This window comes from Bombus pascuorum, chromosome 7 (assembly GCF_905332965.1).
Source record: "Bombus pascuorum chromosome 7, iyBomPasc1.1, whole genome shotgun sequence".
Classification (NCBI taxonomy): Eukaryota; Metazoa; Arthropoda; class Insecta; order Hymenoptera; family Apidae; genus Bombus; species Bombus pascuorum.
The window spans coordinates 12,024,881-12,043,856 of NC_083494.1; the positions used below are offsets into that span (position 1 = coordinate 12,024,881).

The following is an 18,976-nucleotide window of genomic DNA, read 5'->3' on the forward strand; positions in this document are numbered from 1 at the left end:
ACGCGGCTTTCGCTTGTCCTCCTCCCTTGCTAGTTTTCCTCCCTTTTTTTCTCTCGTCTTTTTGTTACGCTGCCTCGACATACGATACGACCCCAAGCGCGTGCTTTCCCCGTGATTTCCGCTTTCCGCCTCAGCTGCGTCTCTCTTATCCTATTTATAGAGCCATTTTACGTATATATCCGACGATCTTGAAAGGAACACGGAACTCGACGAGCGCGCACGCGTAGGTGCCAGTAAATTTCCTCTGGATTCCTGAAGACACGCGTCGGCTTGAGAAACCGCGCAAGAATCACCTTCCTTTACCACTTATTGCGCTTAATCACTAAGCTAAGCTCCCTGGATGTCAGCGAGGATTAGCGGTTGCTCTAACGCTGTTAACTAATCACCAGAAGCTCTTCTGTCTCATCATTACTGCATTTAAAAAAAGAATTAATTCGTTAAAGTAGGAAATGCGCTTCGAACGAGCTCAAACGGGTTGTTCGTAAAAATGGTAAAAATCGAATGACACGGGCTTCGAGACCCATTGGAAAACTTTTTCTCTATTTTTTCTCCATTTCCTCCTGTAACTTACGAGTTTTTGCAAATCACGAAGTCGAAGGAGCAACACGTTGATGGAACGACGTTTAAATGGAAAGTTTCTACAAAAGACCCAAATCGTGGCCATTAAGAACGCGTTTCGATGCACTGTATCCGAACGGTCGTGAAAAGTAGCGTGAAGCGACAGAAAAATACGCATAAAAAAGAGGAATCCCCGGTGTAAATGAAATCCGCATCGTTTGGGACGATCGATCGATCTGCAACGTCATCGTACGATTGTTGACTGGTCGTGGATGCCGACATATGGACGATCCTTAACGAGCCACGCGTTTTTCCAGAAAATCTTACTATTGGAACTGCTGCCGAAACATTGATCCATCGTTCACAGCTGCACTCCACGAAAATAATATTATAAAATAATGAACTACGTAGAATCGAATCGAGTAGGTTACTTTTTAATAGAGATATAATACTTATAAGCCTGTGTAGTTTGTGACCGAGTGTTTCGATGAAGGGAGACGTGGAAGGGTAACGGAGATTTCAACGATGCCAGCTATGAAACGCCCCTTCCATGAAAAGATCACCTGTTACAGGGAGGGAAGTTTTAATTTTTTTTTTTACGTACAGCGTTGATCTCGCATTACAACCCGCTTACACAATAGATATCAACCTGTTGAGAGAAGGGGAGCTTTTTTGCTTCTATTAGACGCGGTGTATCATAGGGGAAAAGCATGGAGTCGTTTTTTTTCTGTCGAGTTTTTGCGATCGACAAAAAACCATGCTGCATCGGAATCTTCTACGTTTAGAAGCAGGTGCAACTATGTGGAATCGCCGAAAATATATAAATTTTATTATATTATTAGCGGATATATTTTATCTTATTATTTTCTCCATTTTGGATATATTTTTAACCCAAAGAATAACTTTCCTCAGCATCTAACTCCTTTTTTTTCTTTAAGACAAAAAGAGGTAGTCCTAACTACATCACGACAGCCCACCATTGGTCGCGGATCCTTTATCCTCGATGCTTAACGCCTTTGTCGTACAATAAAAAACATTCGGGGAATTATTTTTTCCTGTTGTAGCACTTTCACTTATGTCCAATGACAGAGCTACACAAAAGATTATCAGTTTTTGAGTAGTATGAACAAATTTCTAAGTATAGTTAAAAAACTACAAATGAAGATAATTCAAGAACCTGAAGGTTTTCTGTTACTGAAAGGGTACGTGAAAAGAGGTGTGGTAAAACCCAGGTATCCTGCCACTAATATTCGTCCAGTCTTCGCGGATGCTTTATTATCGGTTGACAGGACACCATCTCTTCTACTCGACTCGATCTACGCGGTTTTAGCCCGTAGATGTGTTAGTGAGAGAAACGTTTGTAACCGAAGTCCTCGCGCGTGCTAACCCTCGTTGTTTCGATAGAAAGTGTGAAAGAAAAAGTACAAAGATTTGCAACGTCATTCGTTTAACTAAATGAACACCTAATTCTTCTTTAATTCTCTTCTTAATATTATTTTCTTCCTATTATTTTAAATATTTTCATAATTTTAAAATAAATGTATTAAATGTATTTGAGAAGACAGCTGATCGATAAGAATTCATTTAAACAATTTGTTTACTAATTAAAAAGCATTGGAACTTCACTAATGTGATATATTTTTGGGATTTATAAATATCTTTTACTGGAAAATAAGCAACTTTTAAGGTACAGGGGAAGTAATATTTACAGTGTGATTTATTGTTATTGAGTAGTACATCAAATTCTTTTTCACGTAGATTTTGCAAAAGAAGAAACTTTCATCTCTATCTTGAGGTACTCTTTTTATTCAAATGAGCTTTGAAGTATTACTTCATTGGCAAATGAATGCAGGTACATGAAACGACTCTTTCTATTTACACGTATGCTTCCATTGCCTGTACCTAATCTTATTATGTTCCGAATCTAACAGTAAAAGATCCCAGCAGGAGTTAGGAAAAACTTATCTAAAATTAAATGTTCTCCTATGCATAATCTCATAAGCGTTTTCTCAAAAAATTGAACCCACAAGTGTCAACCTTTTTCAGTGATCAGGTTTCTTCAATAAACTTCCTCATCGGGTAGCTTCTTTTCCAACAAGGGAGCAATAAAAATGTAAATTGTTTAGTTGCGACGCAACGACTCTATAGACATCGTTCGAAAAGAATTAGTTTTGTTAAGTATGCACAGAAACGAGGGAGGCATACCTAAATAGAAAGTTGCGTTTAGAACGATCGAACGCATTTGGAAGAATCCATAAAAATACTCGTGAAGCGCGCAGAACGTCATGGGGTTCCTAGCCACCCTCGCAAACTGCCACCGTTAGTTCCCTACCGCCGTTCAATCCCACCCCTTGCCAAATCAGAAATCTGCCGCTTCCATCCAGTCTCGACAGCGATGGCTGATGTTCGGATCCGAGGTATCGTGAAAAAAGAACACATCGAACAAGCATTACGCTTTCCTCTCGTTTTGTCGATCGATCATTCCACTACGAAACGAGGCGGTCGCGGTGACTAACAACAATGGCAAATCGGGAACGCAAGGACGTACATAGAGAAAAATGAGAGACTTGGATGCCTCGCAATTTGCGTGGGACGATGGTAAATGGGACATACCTATCGAGATTGACTACATCTACGTACATATGCATATAGGTAATTCTATATGTATATGTTACGATGTAGAAATACACGTATGGCTTAACACGTTCTGTGCCGGGTCAATTTTTGGTTACTTTCCGTTCAGACCGCGTGGGGCGTATACGCTCCACGTTATTACGATTGATAGTTTTGCTTTTGATATTTTTGCCTATGCCTTACAATTTGTTTAATATTGCAGAAAACAAAATTAACAAGAAAAGGGTGTATTGTTTTAAATGTATTAGACATCAAACGAATAAATTTAATTTTTAAGCAATTGTTTTAACAAACATTTACTGTATCAGACGAGTCGGATGTTCCTACATAATATTTTTTAATGATGTGAAAATTAAGTTTTTTTAAATTATTCGTTTTACAATGAAAATTCCAAATGGCTTGAACGGAAAGTTCAGAGTGGGGCGTATACTGAACGTGTTAAATAAAAGCAATGTTTAGGAGTATAGAAAAATAACACTGTTTGTCAGTACGTAAGTAAACAATATATTTATCATTATCGTTATTACTAAGGCACTTGTTACCGATATAAAAATGTGTACGTCACAAATTATTGCCAATGAGCATATATAAATACTGATATTAAACAACTAATTGCTTCTCGTAGTATAATCTCAGATATTATGGATGTCACCCAAGGGGAGTTTGTTGACTTGTTTTCGTTTTCTGTTACTGTTATTCGACTGTTATTAACAAACGCTTTCCATTTCGTGAAATAACACTTATTTTTCTTCACGTTAAATTGAAGGCACTTTGTAAGAGGTCTCCGCCTCCACGCGATGCTCCCCCCGCCCCTACACATAACAACTAAATTGAGTTTAGACTAAAAGCAAGATACGGTATGGTAATATTAATATTATCGTTAACTAGCAATAAAAATAATACATTAAATGTATCTGACCTGCACGCCTGGAAGCTGTCGCAACGAGAGTAACGTAACGCAACGATTTCGTGATCCTTGTTAACGATGGTAACTTTTTTGGATCGCACTCGAAAATAGATCTTCGCGTTTAATACAAGCTTCGCGTTACGATCGAACATAATAACCATGAACAGAAAACATAGTAGACAACGATAATAAAAAGAAAGATTTTGTGCCTCCCGACATGATTAAAATCGTTATCGATATAGACTTCTCAAACTATGAATGCCTTCTTTTATACGTTTGTACAACAGCTTTATTCTTTATATAGCCATTCGCATTAAAATCATTACGATATTACTATACAGAAACATTTAATATACCGATAATAAGGAAACAAGAGACACTCGTAATTCGAGAAACGATATATATATATATTATATATATCATGCCTAATATTTGAAACGATTATAAAAATTTTCTTCTTACAATGATTTTTAATGCAGATAACAGGAGCGTTAAGTCTACCGTGTTTTGTGTTGCTACACGTAATTACTATACAGCGATCGCTTTCCAAGTTTCAGTCGAATAATACAGATAGTAACACAAATATCGAACGAATATTACATGATCGTTTTATTACTTCATTAAAAAATAAAAAGAGGTCGAATACTCGTGCTACTCGCACAGCTACCGTTGTAGCAGTATAAAAGATAAAACCAAGCGTGCGAATAACTACAAAACAAAAATTTAATTTGCGTCTCCGGAACTTTTCCTTACTGAGGGAAAAGGCAGGAGAGCTCACGGATTTTTCCTTCCACCTTTTTTGTGTTTTCATTTCTTTTCTTTCTTTTAATTTATCAATGAAATTCTATGATCTTCGATGAACGACCGTGGTTGGCAGACGTAACTGTGACGATTCGATAACAATGAAAATTCGATGATTAACAAGGAAACGTTAACAAGATAATGTTTTGATTATTTGAGAAAGATAACAGCTCTTTCTTCGTGTACTTCGAACTATAGAAAGAAAAAACGTAAAACATGGAATACATCAGTCGGATAAAATTGGTGATCGCGTGATTGTTATCACTGGGGTACAGTACTTATCAACGTTATCGCCGCATTATTTCGGACTAATAAAAGAAAGTTACGTCAACCTCCGATATTTCTTTTATTCACTTTTTTTCCTCTTTTTTCTTTTTCTTTCCCTTCTTTTTATAACGTATGTATACACTTAAGCTGCCATGTAACTAAATATACGCGTATTGTCTCCTCTTTACCATGTCGCTTTGATTATTCGATAATAACCATTACTACTGGTTGTTTCGCGAGGAACATACAAAGTACAAGATTAACGGCCTCTTTTTTTCTTTCAATTTTCTTATCCCCATGAACTAAGGGAAAGAAATACGCGAAAAATCCTTAAGGCTAAAGATATTTAAAGGTAATCTATAAACATCATATACTCTCCTTTTTTAATGTCCATAATATAACTGTATGTAGTATAAAACGTAAGAGAATTTTATAATCTAACAGTGATTTCAAAATACCAATAACTGCAATTTGTAACAGGTATAGACTTTATATATAAAAAAAATATATATATTCATTTTGTGTTCCCCTTTTCAAAGTATTTAAAAGGGTCTAAAAACGTGTTTGTCTATTTTAACAATTACCACATGTTCATATAAACATCTCGTATAGACGGACGGTTATTGCTTTAAAACATGACGATCAATATTGTCGTTCTAATCGATTGCAAAGAAAAGGCACTTCGTTTAAGCATATCGCTTGTAAAATAGTCTGAGCATTATCGACACTCGATTGCGGTGTACATATGTGTATATATATATATGTATATACGTATGTACATATACATATGTATATATATACATATATATATATATATATACACATACACACACACATGCAATTCGGAGAAATCTGTTTCGAATCTGAATCATACATGTAACACGACTTGTTCCGTATGCCAACTTCGAAGTATAGACAAGTGTCCGTGTGTTAAAAATGCTTCGATACTTTTAGACGTTGCCGTTGCTTCCGTAAACATCATATAAAGATCACCGCTATATGAATCGACGAATATCGAATAAAATATCATTTATCGAACATCATACCCTCTTTCCTCTTGTTCTTTCATTCTCTCTGTACATAGTGTTTTCATAATAATTGCACTTCGTCCTTATTTCGTTCGATTAGTTTTCAATGTACGTTCACAAACTCCGTGAACACATCAGGTATGATGCTGTTCTTTTTAAATTTAAATCACATGCGAGATCCATGATCGTAAAAAAATCTGATATGTCATGATATCAGATTCCTTTTGTAAACCAACGTGATATAAATATAATTAAACAACAATTTACTTGTCTACTCCATACTATCGGGAAGTATATCGAGCTTTCTCCATTCATTGCGCTCTTCTCCATTGACCCGAACGGTACGCACATTAAATATTATTACTCATAATAAAATGAATAATATTCAGTCCTCTCTCTCGCTCCCTCTCGTACAATGCTTTAGTATAGAAATACAAACTTATATACAAAATGTTGTGGGGACAAATGCACTCATACACACATACAAGCATACGAACACTCAAATACCCTAATAATAAGAGAGAAAGAGAAAGACCCGAATACATTTTTTACATACAAGATGTCCTAAAAATCTTAAAATACAACGTCAAAGATCGTATTCTTCATTCAATTCCAACAATTTCGATTATTCCACGCAGCAGGTGGTAAAAAAAGGTGGAAGAGAAAACTAGTTTCTGCAGAAGCCTCAACGATTATTACGGCCTGCTCAACATTCTCAAAAATTTCTTCAGGAAGACTCGACAAGCTTGCCATGAACACTAGATTTTAAGGCTTCGAATTTCACTATTTTTTACCACCTTTCATCATTCAACAAGCACGGTATATAACAAGAAATTCGTAGTATGGAATTCAATAAGAACTATAATCTTCCGAATTATCGTCAACATTTCTAGGACACCCTGTGAATGTTTCTGTATATACATTTCTGTATATACGTTGAGCATAGCGCATTTTGTAATTAAGGCTCCATTCTACTTAAACTTTAAAATTTTTCTCGTTCACGTGCGTTTTTTTTATGGAATAGTCGTTACTTTACTGGTAAGATCCTCTAGAATCGTTCCATTTAGTTTAGACGTATTGAAATTGCAATTTTTTTTTTTAACGAATCGATTTCATAAATTGCTTGCCTGTCATAGACAATTCTTTCCTCCATACTACAGCCACGTCAGCACGTTTTCAGGTTTTGTCGTATTAGGGTTTATCAGCGATTGCACATCGTCCAAAATATCGCTACTGAAATCTTCACTCAACTGGAAACAAAATTACAAGAAACAGGAGAGTAATATTTGAAACAGTCTTTGCAACTACTTTTATATATAAAGATTTAATAAATACCTGTAACGATGGAACAAGATCGTCCGTCGAATCGATATTATCGCTCAGTGTAGAGAGATCTGGTGTCTCCATGGGTGCACCACCATCTGTAGAAGAGAAAAGAAAGAAACCTTTTAATATTACCGTAATATTGTCGAAGCGAGTTCAGGTGTGATAACGTTCAAGGAAGACTTTAAGCTCAAGTTTATGGAAAACGGACCGTTGTCTCTTCCCGTGAAATATTATCGCTCTACTTCTTGATTATTCTATCTTCGTTGATTTATAAACTGAAAAAGTTGCGTTCAAAGTTTATGAAATTTTAAATTATTGTATGAAGTTAGAACTTGAAAAAAACTCAACACATATTTGTTGTTTTCTAAGTGGGATTTTCATCATACCATTATAAATTTGTATTCTTTATACCAATGAGATATATGTGAATTGGTTAATTAAATTTGTTCGAAGAATGCAGATAGAACAATTAAGCATTAGGGCGACGATATCGCATATAAAAGAACGTCTTACCACTGGTGCCATCCATGTTATCGTCGATATTTGCAAGAAAATCTTCCGGTGTATGAGGAAGAGAATAAGCAGAACCAAGACCCAGACCACTGTCTGCGCTTTCCTGACGTGCATGTTGTTCGTTGATTCCCGATAAAAATGGGTCCATAGCGGCGTCGGTAGTGCTTTGTCGGAGCATAAGCTCTTGCTACAGAAGAAAAAGATCGCGCGATATTATGAAATACAAAAGCGAGCGAGCAAACACACGAATAAGTACTCACCTGACGTATAATTTCCTGTTGCCGTTGCTTAAGACGCTCGCGTTCCATCTGTAGCGACTGAAGACGGAGTTTCTGTTGACACGCTTGCAATGTTTGATTACTCTGAATGCCACCACCTGTGGGTTGTTGTTGTTGAAGCCAGTTTTGTGGTAACATCGCACCTGAAGTCGGAGCCCTTTGTAGATGTGTAGCTAAAACAAGAAATAACGGAGCTCGATACAATATCCGGTAAAAGTTTAACAATTCGTACGAAGAGAAGTACGAATTCTCGCATGAAAATAAAGACACTCGTCTATGATCGACCTTTGGAAGCAACCTACGCGATTTAGAGTGGGTCGATCGCAATGAAACTTACGGATTCTTGGATCGAACCACGAAGTGGTACGTGTCTGATGATTAATGAAGTAGATTTCTCCTTCAGGAGTACGCGCTTGCTCCCATCCGTCGGGCAATGGACCTAGAGAATTGGTAGCGCCGGTCGAGGATTTCCCATTGTCGACGGCGGCAGCCACAGCTGCCACGTTCGCTGCTGCCGCTGTTTTTCGTGGATCTTCCCATGTCGTGGTTCGCGTCAGGTGGCTGGAAAATAAAATTATAACACGTTCAGACGTCGTGCTATTTTGTACGTATAGCGTGGCCCCGTGCAGAAACTGAATACGCCACGGCACGTACAGTTATCCACATATAGTAGGCGCATTCTAAAAATAGTTCCATTCAAAAGACGACGCGAAGGAGTAACAGCAGGCGCCTAGCGGTAGTTAGCATACGAGTTTTAACGTCTCGAGAGAGAGAATAAAACGTATTTCACGAAATTTCCCCAAGGATCAAACCACTTTGTACCGTTCTTCCACGTCACGATCTCGTCGTCAATATGAAACAACGATCGAAACGTTATGCTCTGTTATTCGCGGAAACGCTCGGATTCGTCTCCTTTATTTATTCGTCGCGTGATCGGTGGCAGGTCGAAGAATCGAAAAATCAAGAAACAAGAAGCGCCGAAATACACGTTCCAACACATCATGATCGTATTTTAAAGCATTTCGCGGAAACAGACGGCAGCAAAAGCTGTACCGTGTGTTTCTGCGTACGAATGAGCCCGAACTCCGTTTTGAGAAGTTACCGCACACACCGCGATCTGGCTCCGATACGGGACGAAACGGTGTAGCATGGGTCCTTGAAATCGTAGCCACGCACGGCCCGGAGCGTCTCTTCGATCGTCCAACTAATTCCTCCTACTGTGCGGGACGAGCATCGTGGTTAATTAAATAGCAAAGCATCGTTCGGCAACGGCAGCAGCTTAGCACACGGGGATGTGGATGAAGTCGTGGTCGTTTTATCCGAAACGGCTTTACTCGGCACGAAAACACTACGTCGTCTCTCGGTCGACAAAAATAACAGCTAATGGCTGTGATTGCCGATCTCGTCGTCTTCCCTCTACCTAACGTATTTACCTTACTCACGTGTCACTTTTCAGCCGGGAGGAAGTAGAAAACACTACACCGTGCACGACAGCCGTTCTTATTTACTTTCGTGAAACGAATACCTTTGCGAACCGATTACCTTGCCTGACTCCATAGAAATTTTAGACAACGATCGAACATGCGGCACGCTTAATACGATACCGTAGTTCGAACACCGAAATTTCCCAATCGGGCGATGTATATCGCCAGAACCATCGACCAACAGATTCATCCACGTGGCAAATTTCGTGAACGCGTAGGAAGAAAATTCCTTTTCCAATGATAATTCTCGTAACCATTTAAACGAATATGTTCAAATCGCTTGTCACGAGTTCCTCGAACAGCGGCCGCCACCGATTCTCGAATCACCACGAACGCAGAAGAGTTCAGCCGCTTTATATTTTGCCAAAAGTGTCACTCGTTTGCATTCCATGGACGATGACTTAATGCGTTTCGCTTAAGTCATCGGCGACGACATAAACAAGTTGTCTAAATCCGCATCGGGATATCGTGCACCGGTTCTCAGTATTTCCGAGCGAGAAACAAATCTTCTTACACGGTTAATAATACCCGCGGAACAGAACGCGTTTGACGTAGTTTTAACATTAAGAGCATTATCCAATCGAGATATATCTGATCGAGCGTGTTAAGCTGCGTCGTTTCCCGAGATCCGTCACCGGGCAGCCACGGATCGAGAAGGACACGAACAAAACACGGCTCGTCGATTCCTCTGACGCGATCTCTGGATAACAACAGAGACGCGTCGATCGGTCAAGGAAATTTCAAATTTCCCTCCAAACTCTCGCTGAGTGACGCTTTCCTCCGTCGAATTAGACGAAAGGAAATCCGACAGAACGATCATCCCGATGAACTTTTCTCAAACGACTCTAAAAAATGATGCTTTCCTTTGCCTTCTTCTCCCATCCTTCCCCACCTGCGATTCGATCGTACTGACCGATTCAGCTTCGAGAGAAACACACGTTTCCTCGTTGATCCAAAAAATGACAGAAGAATCGTATAGTTACGATTAAAGTAATAAAAAGGAAGGGAAGGAAGAGAGGAAGAACAACGGGGCAAAGGAAAAGAAATTGAAAATCTATCTCCAGGATGCGTGATCGGCGGTGGCATAGCAGAATACAGAACGGCGGTGTGTTCCAAAAGCTACATGTCGCGGGTCTCTCCGGGAGCGGTTGGATGCGTTCCAAGAGAGTCCGAGGTAGAGAGAGAAAGAGAGAGAGAGAGGGCTAGGTGGCCGAGAGGCAAGGGTAGAGAAAGGAAAGAAGCGAGAAGAGGAAAAGAGGGAGAGGTAAGCAAGCAGGCAGGCAAGTAAGCAAGCAAGTAAGCAAGCTAGCAGGCAGGCTAGCAGGCGAACAGGCAACCAGGCAGCCAGGCAGGCAGCTCGAGAGCATTGGAGAATTACAAGAGGGTTTCTGTGTGGCGCACAGCATACGGACTACGATGTATTTTTACTCCGGACATCACGGCGCCGGACAACTCGTAAATAGACACTCTCGCACCGACGCTCTCTTTCGCTTGCCTGCTCTTCTCTCCCGTCGTCGTCGTCGTCGTCGTCGTCGTCGTCTTCGTCGTCGTCTTGGTCGTCGTGGTTGTGCTCGTGGTCGTCGATGCACGATACTCGTTACATCCCTCCAGCACCCTCCCCCTCGAAAAAGCTACGACCGATCCCCTTCCAAAAATGACATCCAAGTACCGAGTTAATACACGCTTTTAACGACCTACGAGAACGAACAACTGCCAGCAGAACCGCTTAACGAACAATGCTCTATAATCCTAGACATCGAGGCATCCTGCTCGCTTTCCACACTGTTTCATCTTCTCTCTAGACTAGGCGTCGCGTCGGCTGCTCGTTTCGGAAATCGAGGCGATCCCTTGTTTTCAAAGTCAAGCGCGCGAAACATCGATAACGAACACCGAGCGCTCGATACGAGACAGTGCGAGAAAGCAAAGGCCTCTTTGAATGAACGGGGCTACGCGTTCAGACACGACACGCAGCGTATCAATTGAGAATCTTCGCTTCGAGAGTACATAAATTGTAGCCGAAGTACGTAGCGAACGGAACATCGCCGTCACGTCGCATGGAACAAATATGAAACAATATTCACGGACCGATTATGACGTCATAGATGATATTTACGAGTCGACTCGAAACCTCTAACGATACACGAAATTTCTATTTAACTAGGCGTCAAAATGATTGAAAAAAATCTACGAATATCGCATGGCTTACTAAAAACCTATAAATCTTTGTACGAGCTCGAAAAGATTGTCCAATCGAAAATAGTTTTCTAATCGACGTATCGTAGTCCCCTCCGACTTCGATTAGCCGGAGCGATAAGTTATTATTCGAATGGCTGACAAAATGAAACGCCTGGCAAGTCGCTTGAAAATCAACGACGAAGAAAACAGAAAAAGGACAGAACGGTGATCGTTAGTCGGAAAGCGGCGAGAGCGAGTCTCGCCGAGGACGCTCGGTCCGCCTTGAACTTTCGATACATTCGAGGTATTCCCGGAGATTTGTCCTCCTATCTGGCATTCGCGTTTGCAGCGCAAGACTCTCTCTCGTCTACAGGTGTGTCGGGGTCTTTAGCCTGTCGAGTGGCCGAGTAAAAACTTCGATCCTTATGCGAACGTCTTAACGTTGTAACTCCTTTGCGGAAAAGAGCACGACCTACTCCTCGTTCCGTGGAAAACACCGATTACTATATAACGCGCATAATATTACCGATGCAACTGTTACGCGCGCGTGTACACACGCGCGCACAGACGCACACCAGCACACCGTACATTGTAATACAAATAGATCGAACGTGACGCGCGCGTAAAATAAAGTCTGCCGTGTGTCGTTTATCTCGCGTTTTTAGCTCTCCTCGCGTCACGAATGTTATTTATCGTTCTGTACCTTTCGCTTATCGAGAGGAACGTCTTTCGAGACGCGGCACACCAAACGAGAAACGGATTATACCCATTCGACACGCCGCGCCGCGGAAATGTGGTCGTTCCACGAGCAATCAGCGCATAGTTTCCTCTTGAATTTCTCAAATAGCGTTATTTCTTTTTTTTTTCCCCTTCTCCTTTTTTCCTTTCCTTTTTTCTCAGATAAAAACTTAAAAGACACGAACAACCGACGAAAAAGATAAAATATCGGACACGATGGAAAAAAAAAACAGAAGGAAAATGCGTGTCCGCGTTGTCGAACTGACCCTGAACACAACAGGATGCCGATGTCGCGCACACGCGGTCAACTTTCACTGCATTCGAAAATGCATAGATACTAAACGTCCTCGAAATGAATTTACGAGGAAAACGGCTGGAATATATCGGCATGGTCGATTCCACTCGTGGATCGCTTCTCTTGCGGTCGTTATCGACCAGTTCGCGAGAGATTCGCGTTACTCCGTCGCTCGAACGAGGAAGTAGCCGCGAATCAATTGCCATTAGCATCTCAGCCTCGCGATTACGCTCCGTATATAACAGTATTCGTTTCTCGGATACTTTAGAGCGCGGGCGTGGTTCGTTGGTCGTACGATTTCGAACGTTTTATCGCGTCACATAGGAACGCGTGATTTTTTGACGCGTGATTTCTACCAGTCGCAAACAATTCCGAATAATCCGGACCTATCACGACCTTAATACCAGTGACAGCGAAAAAGAATTGTCGTTCGATTTTTCAGCTTTCCCAAGAATATCGTAGGAAAAGTAAAAAATTAGATATTTGTTCATGAGAAACCAAAGAAAACATACGAACGAACGAGAGTCGGTACAAGAAGGAATGATACACGTTCGTGAAACGAGCTCGATAAACGAGATCCGTTGAAGCGAATAAATGTAGAGTCGGTTGAATTCCACGGATAGTGTGACTCTGCTCGTGACTAATGTTTCGTCAAACGATACAGTTGACGGAAAACCTTGGTTGCTTGCTCGTCATGTCTCGTGTGTTCACCTGGCGGTGGAACGTGTTTCTCGAACTGGCAAGATCGTTGCGTTCGAGCGAGCGAACGTATATCGCGATAAGAGAGCGATGTCTTTGCCTGTCTCTTCGAGAGAGAAGAGACGGCGCCGCTGTTTACGTCCGGTCGGTGAAACACGAAGAAAAAAAAAAGATCCCTCCACTGGTTCGTGGCAAAGTCGTTTCGTTTCGACGGTATACAGTTGCTCCTTCTCGCTGGTATGTAATACGCGAACCTAGCTAACGGGACCAACGTATAACATTATACGGCGAGGTAGTAACGCGCGAGTTGCGCGCCAACCGCGCGGCAAACGAAAAATCCAAGAAAAAATCCCAACGACGAGTGTCTACTAAGAACTTTCCGTCGATCGCGTGAAATTTCGCGCGAAACAACCAAGTTGGTTGAAAGACGATGACGCGATCTGGTCGCTTCCAACGATACCGGACGTTTAAACGGCGCGTCGTCGTCAACGTTTCTCTGTTTAGGCTCTCTCGTTATTTTCTCTGGCAGAATATAGAATACACGAAGAGAATGCACGGAGTAGAAGCGACGTAACAGAGAGAAAGAGAGAGGAAAGGAAAGAGAGGCGAGGCGACACTTCCTAGAAGGTTTCAAAGAGTCAGTTTGTTCGCGGCTCGAATCACGTTTCAATTACGCAAATTAGATTCTAATAAGTCCCGCTTCTGGATAAGATCCAAAAGCTCGGAGAGACGGGCCAGAGGTAATTGGACGAACGGCGCGAGAGAAGAGAAATAAGAGAGAAGACACGGGTGCCGTCACGGTAGTCATTACTGCATAATACAACAACCGTGCGGCTCTCGGTTGGCTGCACTTCTTTTACCATCGGCCATTACCGAGCAACTCTCCTCGCGGCCGCTGTGTTACGTCTATCGAGGGAATGCCATGCTTTTTCTCGTTTCATGAACGATAATCCATAGTAGCACCGGAGCACGGCAGCAACTACTATATCTTACTATAAACAATTAAACGATATTTACGTCAGATCGGTCGCGGTCGAAATAGCCATAAATCGGTCAGAGGAGAAGCGCGAACCTGAGACGTGATTAATTCTCGTCGATACAAGGCTACTCGGGTAAACGTAATTATTCGTCGAGCCACTCCTTTCTTTCCTTTACCATTTCATTCCGCTTCCTGCATTGCAAATGGGCACGTTACCGATACATTACAAAGTACCGAGGGAAAACGGCTCCGTTTCATAGAAACGACTAAATTTCAGATCCTATGCGAAGAGAATTTCAGATATACGTTTCGATACGAACGAGCAAACGAAAAGACACGACTCCTGGTAGAAAGTACGATTGCGATGAAACCTTTTAGAAAACTAGAAAGAGAACCTTTTAGAAAATTAGAGAACGAGCTGTGTTACGAGCATTAAGAACATAGAAGTTACGGCGAAAGATCGACGGGAAAGATTGTCTAATTACGTTTTTACGTAACATTTCGGTAGGACTTAGTGGCTCGAGAAATTAAGGACGAGGGAGTGATTAAATAACGATCAACGAAAGACGGTAAAATATACGTCAACGACAGCGTATCTGAAAATTGCTCGATGATTCGACGACGATACCTATCGACGAGTTTTACAACTTTCACGATGCTATCTCGAAGCGAAGGCTCGTTGCGCGACGTTCATTCGAGTTTCCAGCTCACGCTGAAATCATGGAACGTAAACGGAAATGATTTCCCTGAAAGAAATTCTCCTTAAACGGAACGAAACGCGACCACCGTCTTGGCTGTACAGCTTCCGAGCTTGAAAATTTTAAGTTGATAGAGTAGATTCTCTTGGTTGTTCTTTCGATAAAATAACGGTCCCAAAATAAAAGAAGAAGGAAATTCATGTTCAAACGGGAAATATTTAACCGTGAAAGGTTGAAAGGGATGGACAGGATATAAAGGGATAATTCTCACGAGCAGTAAGATCCAATAGCTGGTATTCTCAAAAACTAACCTGCCTAGCCTTCGTTCTTACAAAAATGTCAGCAGCAGGTAGAATTCGCGGTAAAGCATTAATAGGCAGGGTTCGAATGGTAAAACTCAGGTAAAACTTTCTGGAGGAAGACGCATACGCGAGAACGAAGACTTCTCGAATTTTTTTTTTTCCAGCTTCTCTGTAAATCTCGTTCTTCTTGTTTGCAAATAAAAAAGGAGAAAGAAAAAGAGGTGAGAATGACGATGAAAATACTTGGAAACAAGGCGAAGAACAATACCGGCTAAGCGAATGAAAGCCCTTTTCAATCGGTTTTGTGGGAGGCGAACGTTGAAAAGAAGACACGATGAATATTTACAAAAGTACAGGTATAACTGAATGAACGGGAATCCCTTCGTTCGCAGGTGTACTCGTTATCGATACGGAGGCAAAACGTATCGATTATCGCCGGGATATCAGTACGTGACATCAGCCACTCGACCAACGAAATCGTAATCAGACATCAAAGCAAACAAGGAGGAAAACGTAATGCGGTCGATCGATCGACTCCGAGGAAAACACGTGAACTCGAAGAAATTGAACGTGGTAATGCATGCCGACATTAGCTATTATTCTCGAAATTAAAAAAAAAAAAAAAGAAAAAATAAACAAAATAAAAGGAAGATTTCTCTGAAAGAAAAGAATGGTCGTTCCATAAGTGGAACGAAGCGAAAGATGATTTGGACGATCTCTAATTCTTTGAAAACTGCTGTTTGAAGCAGCTTCGTCACGAAAATCGTGAAATATTGGAAATTAGACGCGGCGATCGAAAAAAGAGAGAAACGTCCGAGCCACCGGCGAAAGACAGGTGGGTGGAAGGAAGCGAATGAGGCGACAAAGCAGACGAGGAGCGTTTCCCACGACAGGTGACACGTGGGAATCCTAGTGACGGCGCAGGTGGATCAGGTTAAACGAGCGAGATGGAAGAGAAACGGGGAAGGGACTGTGGAGGTATCGAGTAGGCGGCTCGAGATTGACAAGGAGAGCCGAGCCAAGAGAAAGACGAGAAAACGGGATCCATAGCGGGGACAAGGAGGATATGCGAGCAATTGGCAGTGGGGAGACGCGGCCGAGAAACGGAGGAACGGAGAAACAACGATGAGTAAGTCGAGGTGGTGATAAAGACAGTAACGGCCTTGAGGTATGTGAGACCCCAACACGACGAAAATGTGAACCAGCCAGCAGTCGCGTACAACGGTGAACTGCTCCGATCCGGAGTAGGATCGTTTATTCAATGGTCATAGATAGAATCCACTTGGAGATGAATCAATAAGGTTGTGAAATGACTAAGAAAATGTCAGATCGATGTCGTCTGTTCTCGGCATTCCCTTCCCGTATCTTCTGCTTCGTATAATGCCGTAAGAGGATCGGCAAACGTGAAACTAGCGTTTATCGAGGAAACCTTAAGAACGTTCATGAACAAGGGTTCCGTTGATAGGTAACTAGTCAGATTCTGTGGACATGTTAGAAAAATGTTGAAAAATCTATATGATTCGATCGATTGGAAAAGAAGATAGAAATGGGCGGGAAGGGAGATAAGCAGGAAATAGGGAAAGGAAAGAAAAAAGAATAGAACAGCAGTCTTTGGAAAGCAAAAAGAGGAAAGTAGACTTACTTGAGGAAGTAGATTTGTCCCTCGGGGGTGCGCGCCTGTTCCCATCCATGTGGCAGGGGACCTAGGTCGTCGACCGTACTGATGACGTCGTAGCTGCGTTGCTTCTGGTGATGATGGTGACGCGCGTGCGGCTGGGGCGCGTGCTGAGGCGCCTGCTGAGCTGAGGCGTAGGTTTGCTGAAGAGAGGCCGGGCTGCTGTGAGCGCGAGGATGAGCAACGGTGAGGCCAGCCGCGGCCGCTGCCGCGACTGCAGCCGCAGCCGCACCTGCGGCGTTTGATCCGGTACCAGCGGCAGTATTTCCACTTCCACCAGTAGCCGCACCTGCTGCTCCGGTAGCTGATGTACCGGTGGCGTTTCCACCGGGTGCTGGGCCGGCACCGGCGACCGCGGCTGCTGTACCAAACGCGGAATCCGCCGAATTCTCCCGTGAATGCGAAATCGAGGGACTCTTGCTACCCGTCGACGGTGGATTAAAGAAGGAATCTGGTAAATTGCGCATGCGCAGTGGTACTTGCAACGGACGCTTCGAGTCTGGCTTCAGGACGCTGTCGAACAGTGCCTGTAGATCCGATTCCGAGTTTTGATCGATATTTACTACCAGATTACTTTTCGACAACTGGTCCACGTCCTGGTTCAGCGCCATTTTGGATCACGCACTCTAACGCGCTTCGTCCGTGTCTTTCTTTCGCCCTGTCGTCTCTCTCTCCTCGTATCCTGTACACTCTGCTGCTACCTTTCGTTCTTCTTTAGTTCTCCCCTCTCTTTCTCTCTTACACTCTTCTTTCTTCCCTTCTTTCCGTCTTCTCGCCTATCCTATCTCCTTCCTGTCTTTTTCTTTCGTCACCGTCGTTCTGAACCTTCTTTCCACCTCTCCCTCTCCCCTTTACGCTACGTTTGCTCTTGTCTTTTACGGTACACCTATGGGCATTCGTGCATAGCACACCACCAGTCTCTTCTCTATTTGACCTGTACACACAGTCTCGCTCTCCTCCGTCACTCCTCGATTCCTCGACAACGCGATAGCTTCTTCTCTTTTCCACCTGTGCGTGTCGCGAGAGACAACAAAACAAGCAGGACAATGCCGCCGCCGCCGCCGCCGCCGCCGTCGCTGCCGCCGTCGTTCTAACTACCACAAGGTCCCCTTGTACCTCTAACCTTCGACAATACCCTCGAATTTTTCGACGAGTAACGTCTCCTCCACCTCTTACCACGATATCGCGCACCAGGAGAAATCGACTCGTTTTGCTAGCCGGCCGTCTAGCAAACGAGTGCTAGCGTTCACCGTGCGTGGACACGCGATTACGTACAGGGCCTAGAAATTCCCGTGTATCCGACTGATTCTCATCTTTCCACGCTACCTACTGGCTGATACTGTTACCAAATTGTAAGAGCGCTCTTTTCGAAAGTTCATCGCCAGTTTGATACAATAATGTTGTTTACCGCCAAACGTCCAAATACGAAAATAAAACTACCTTCGTGCGAAGACAGTATTACTTCATCACTTTTTAATAAATTCGAAGAAAGCAATTACAAAAGAATCAAAAGACTTTAACGATGTTATTATGCGATTAATAAATTTGTACATACGCTACCTTCGATAACTTTTTAAAATGACCATATATTTTAAGCCTTCATTAAACGATCCTCCCTC

The 18,976-nt window shown here is 42.3% G+C and overlaps 1 protein-coding gene across 1 annotated transcript; it reads right to left on the reverse strand.

Moving 5' to 3' along the window:
- Positions 1–3,672: 3,672 nt before the first annotated feature.
- LOC132909067 (transcriptional coactivator YAP1) lies at positions 3,673–18,650 on the reverse strand. Its single transcript, XM_060963654.1, has 6 exons — positions 17,325–18,650; positions 8,650–8,873; positions 8,295–8,485; positions 8,035–8,221; positions 7,531–7,616; positions 3,673–7,445 (listed from the first exon to the last, which is right to left on the reverse strand). The coding sequence occupies exons 1-6, from the start codon at positions 17,966–17,968 to the stop codon at positions 7,350–7,352; spliced, it is 1,428 nt and encodes a 475-aa protein (XP_060819637.1). The 5' UTR covers positions 17,969–18,650; the 3' UTR covers positions 3,673–7,349.
- Between the last annotated feature and the right edge of the window lie 326 nt (positions 18,651–18,976).

Excerpts from the sequence above, each read along its gene's own strand:
- LOC132909067 (XM_060963654.1), bottom strand. The coding sequence starts at position 17,968 with ATGGCGCTGAACCAGGACGTGGACCAGTTGTCGAAAAGTAATCTGGTA. Across the intron at positions 8,874-17,324 it reads GGACAAATCTACTTCCTCAA|CCACCTGACGCGAACCACGA; the intron begins GTAAGTCTACTT and ends TTTATTTTCCAG. Across the intron at positions 8,222-8,294 it reads AACAGGAAATTATACGTCAG|CAAGAGCTTATGCTCCGACA; the intron begins GTGAGTACTTAT and ends TTTCTTCTGTAG.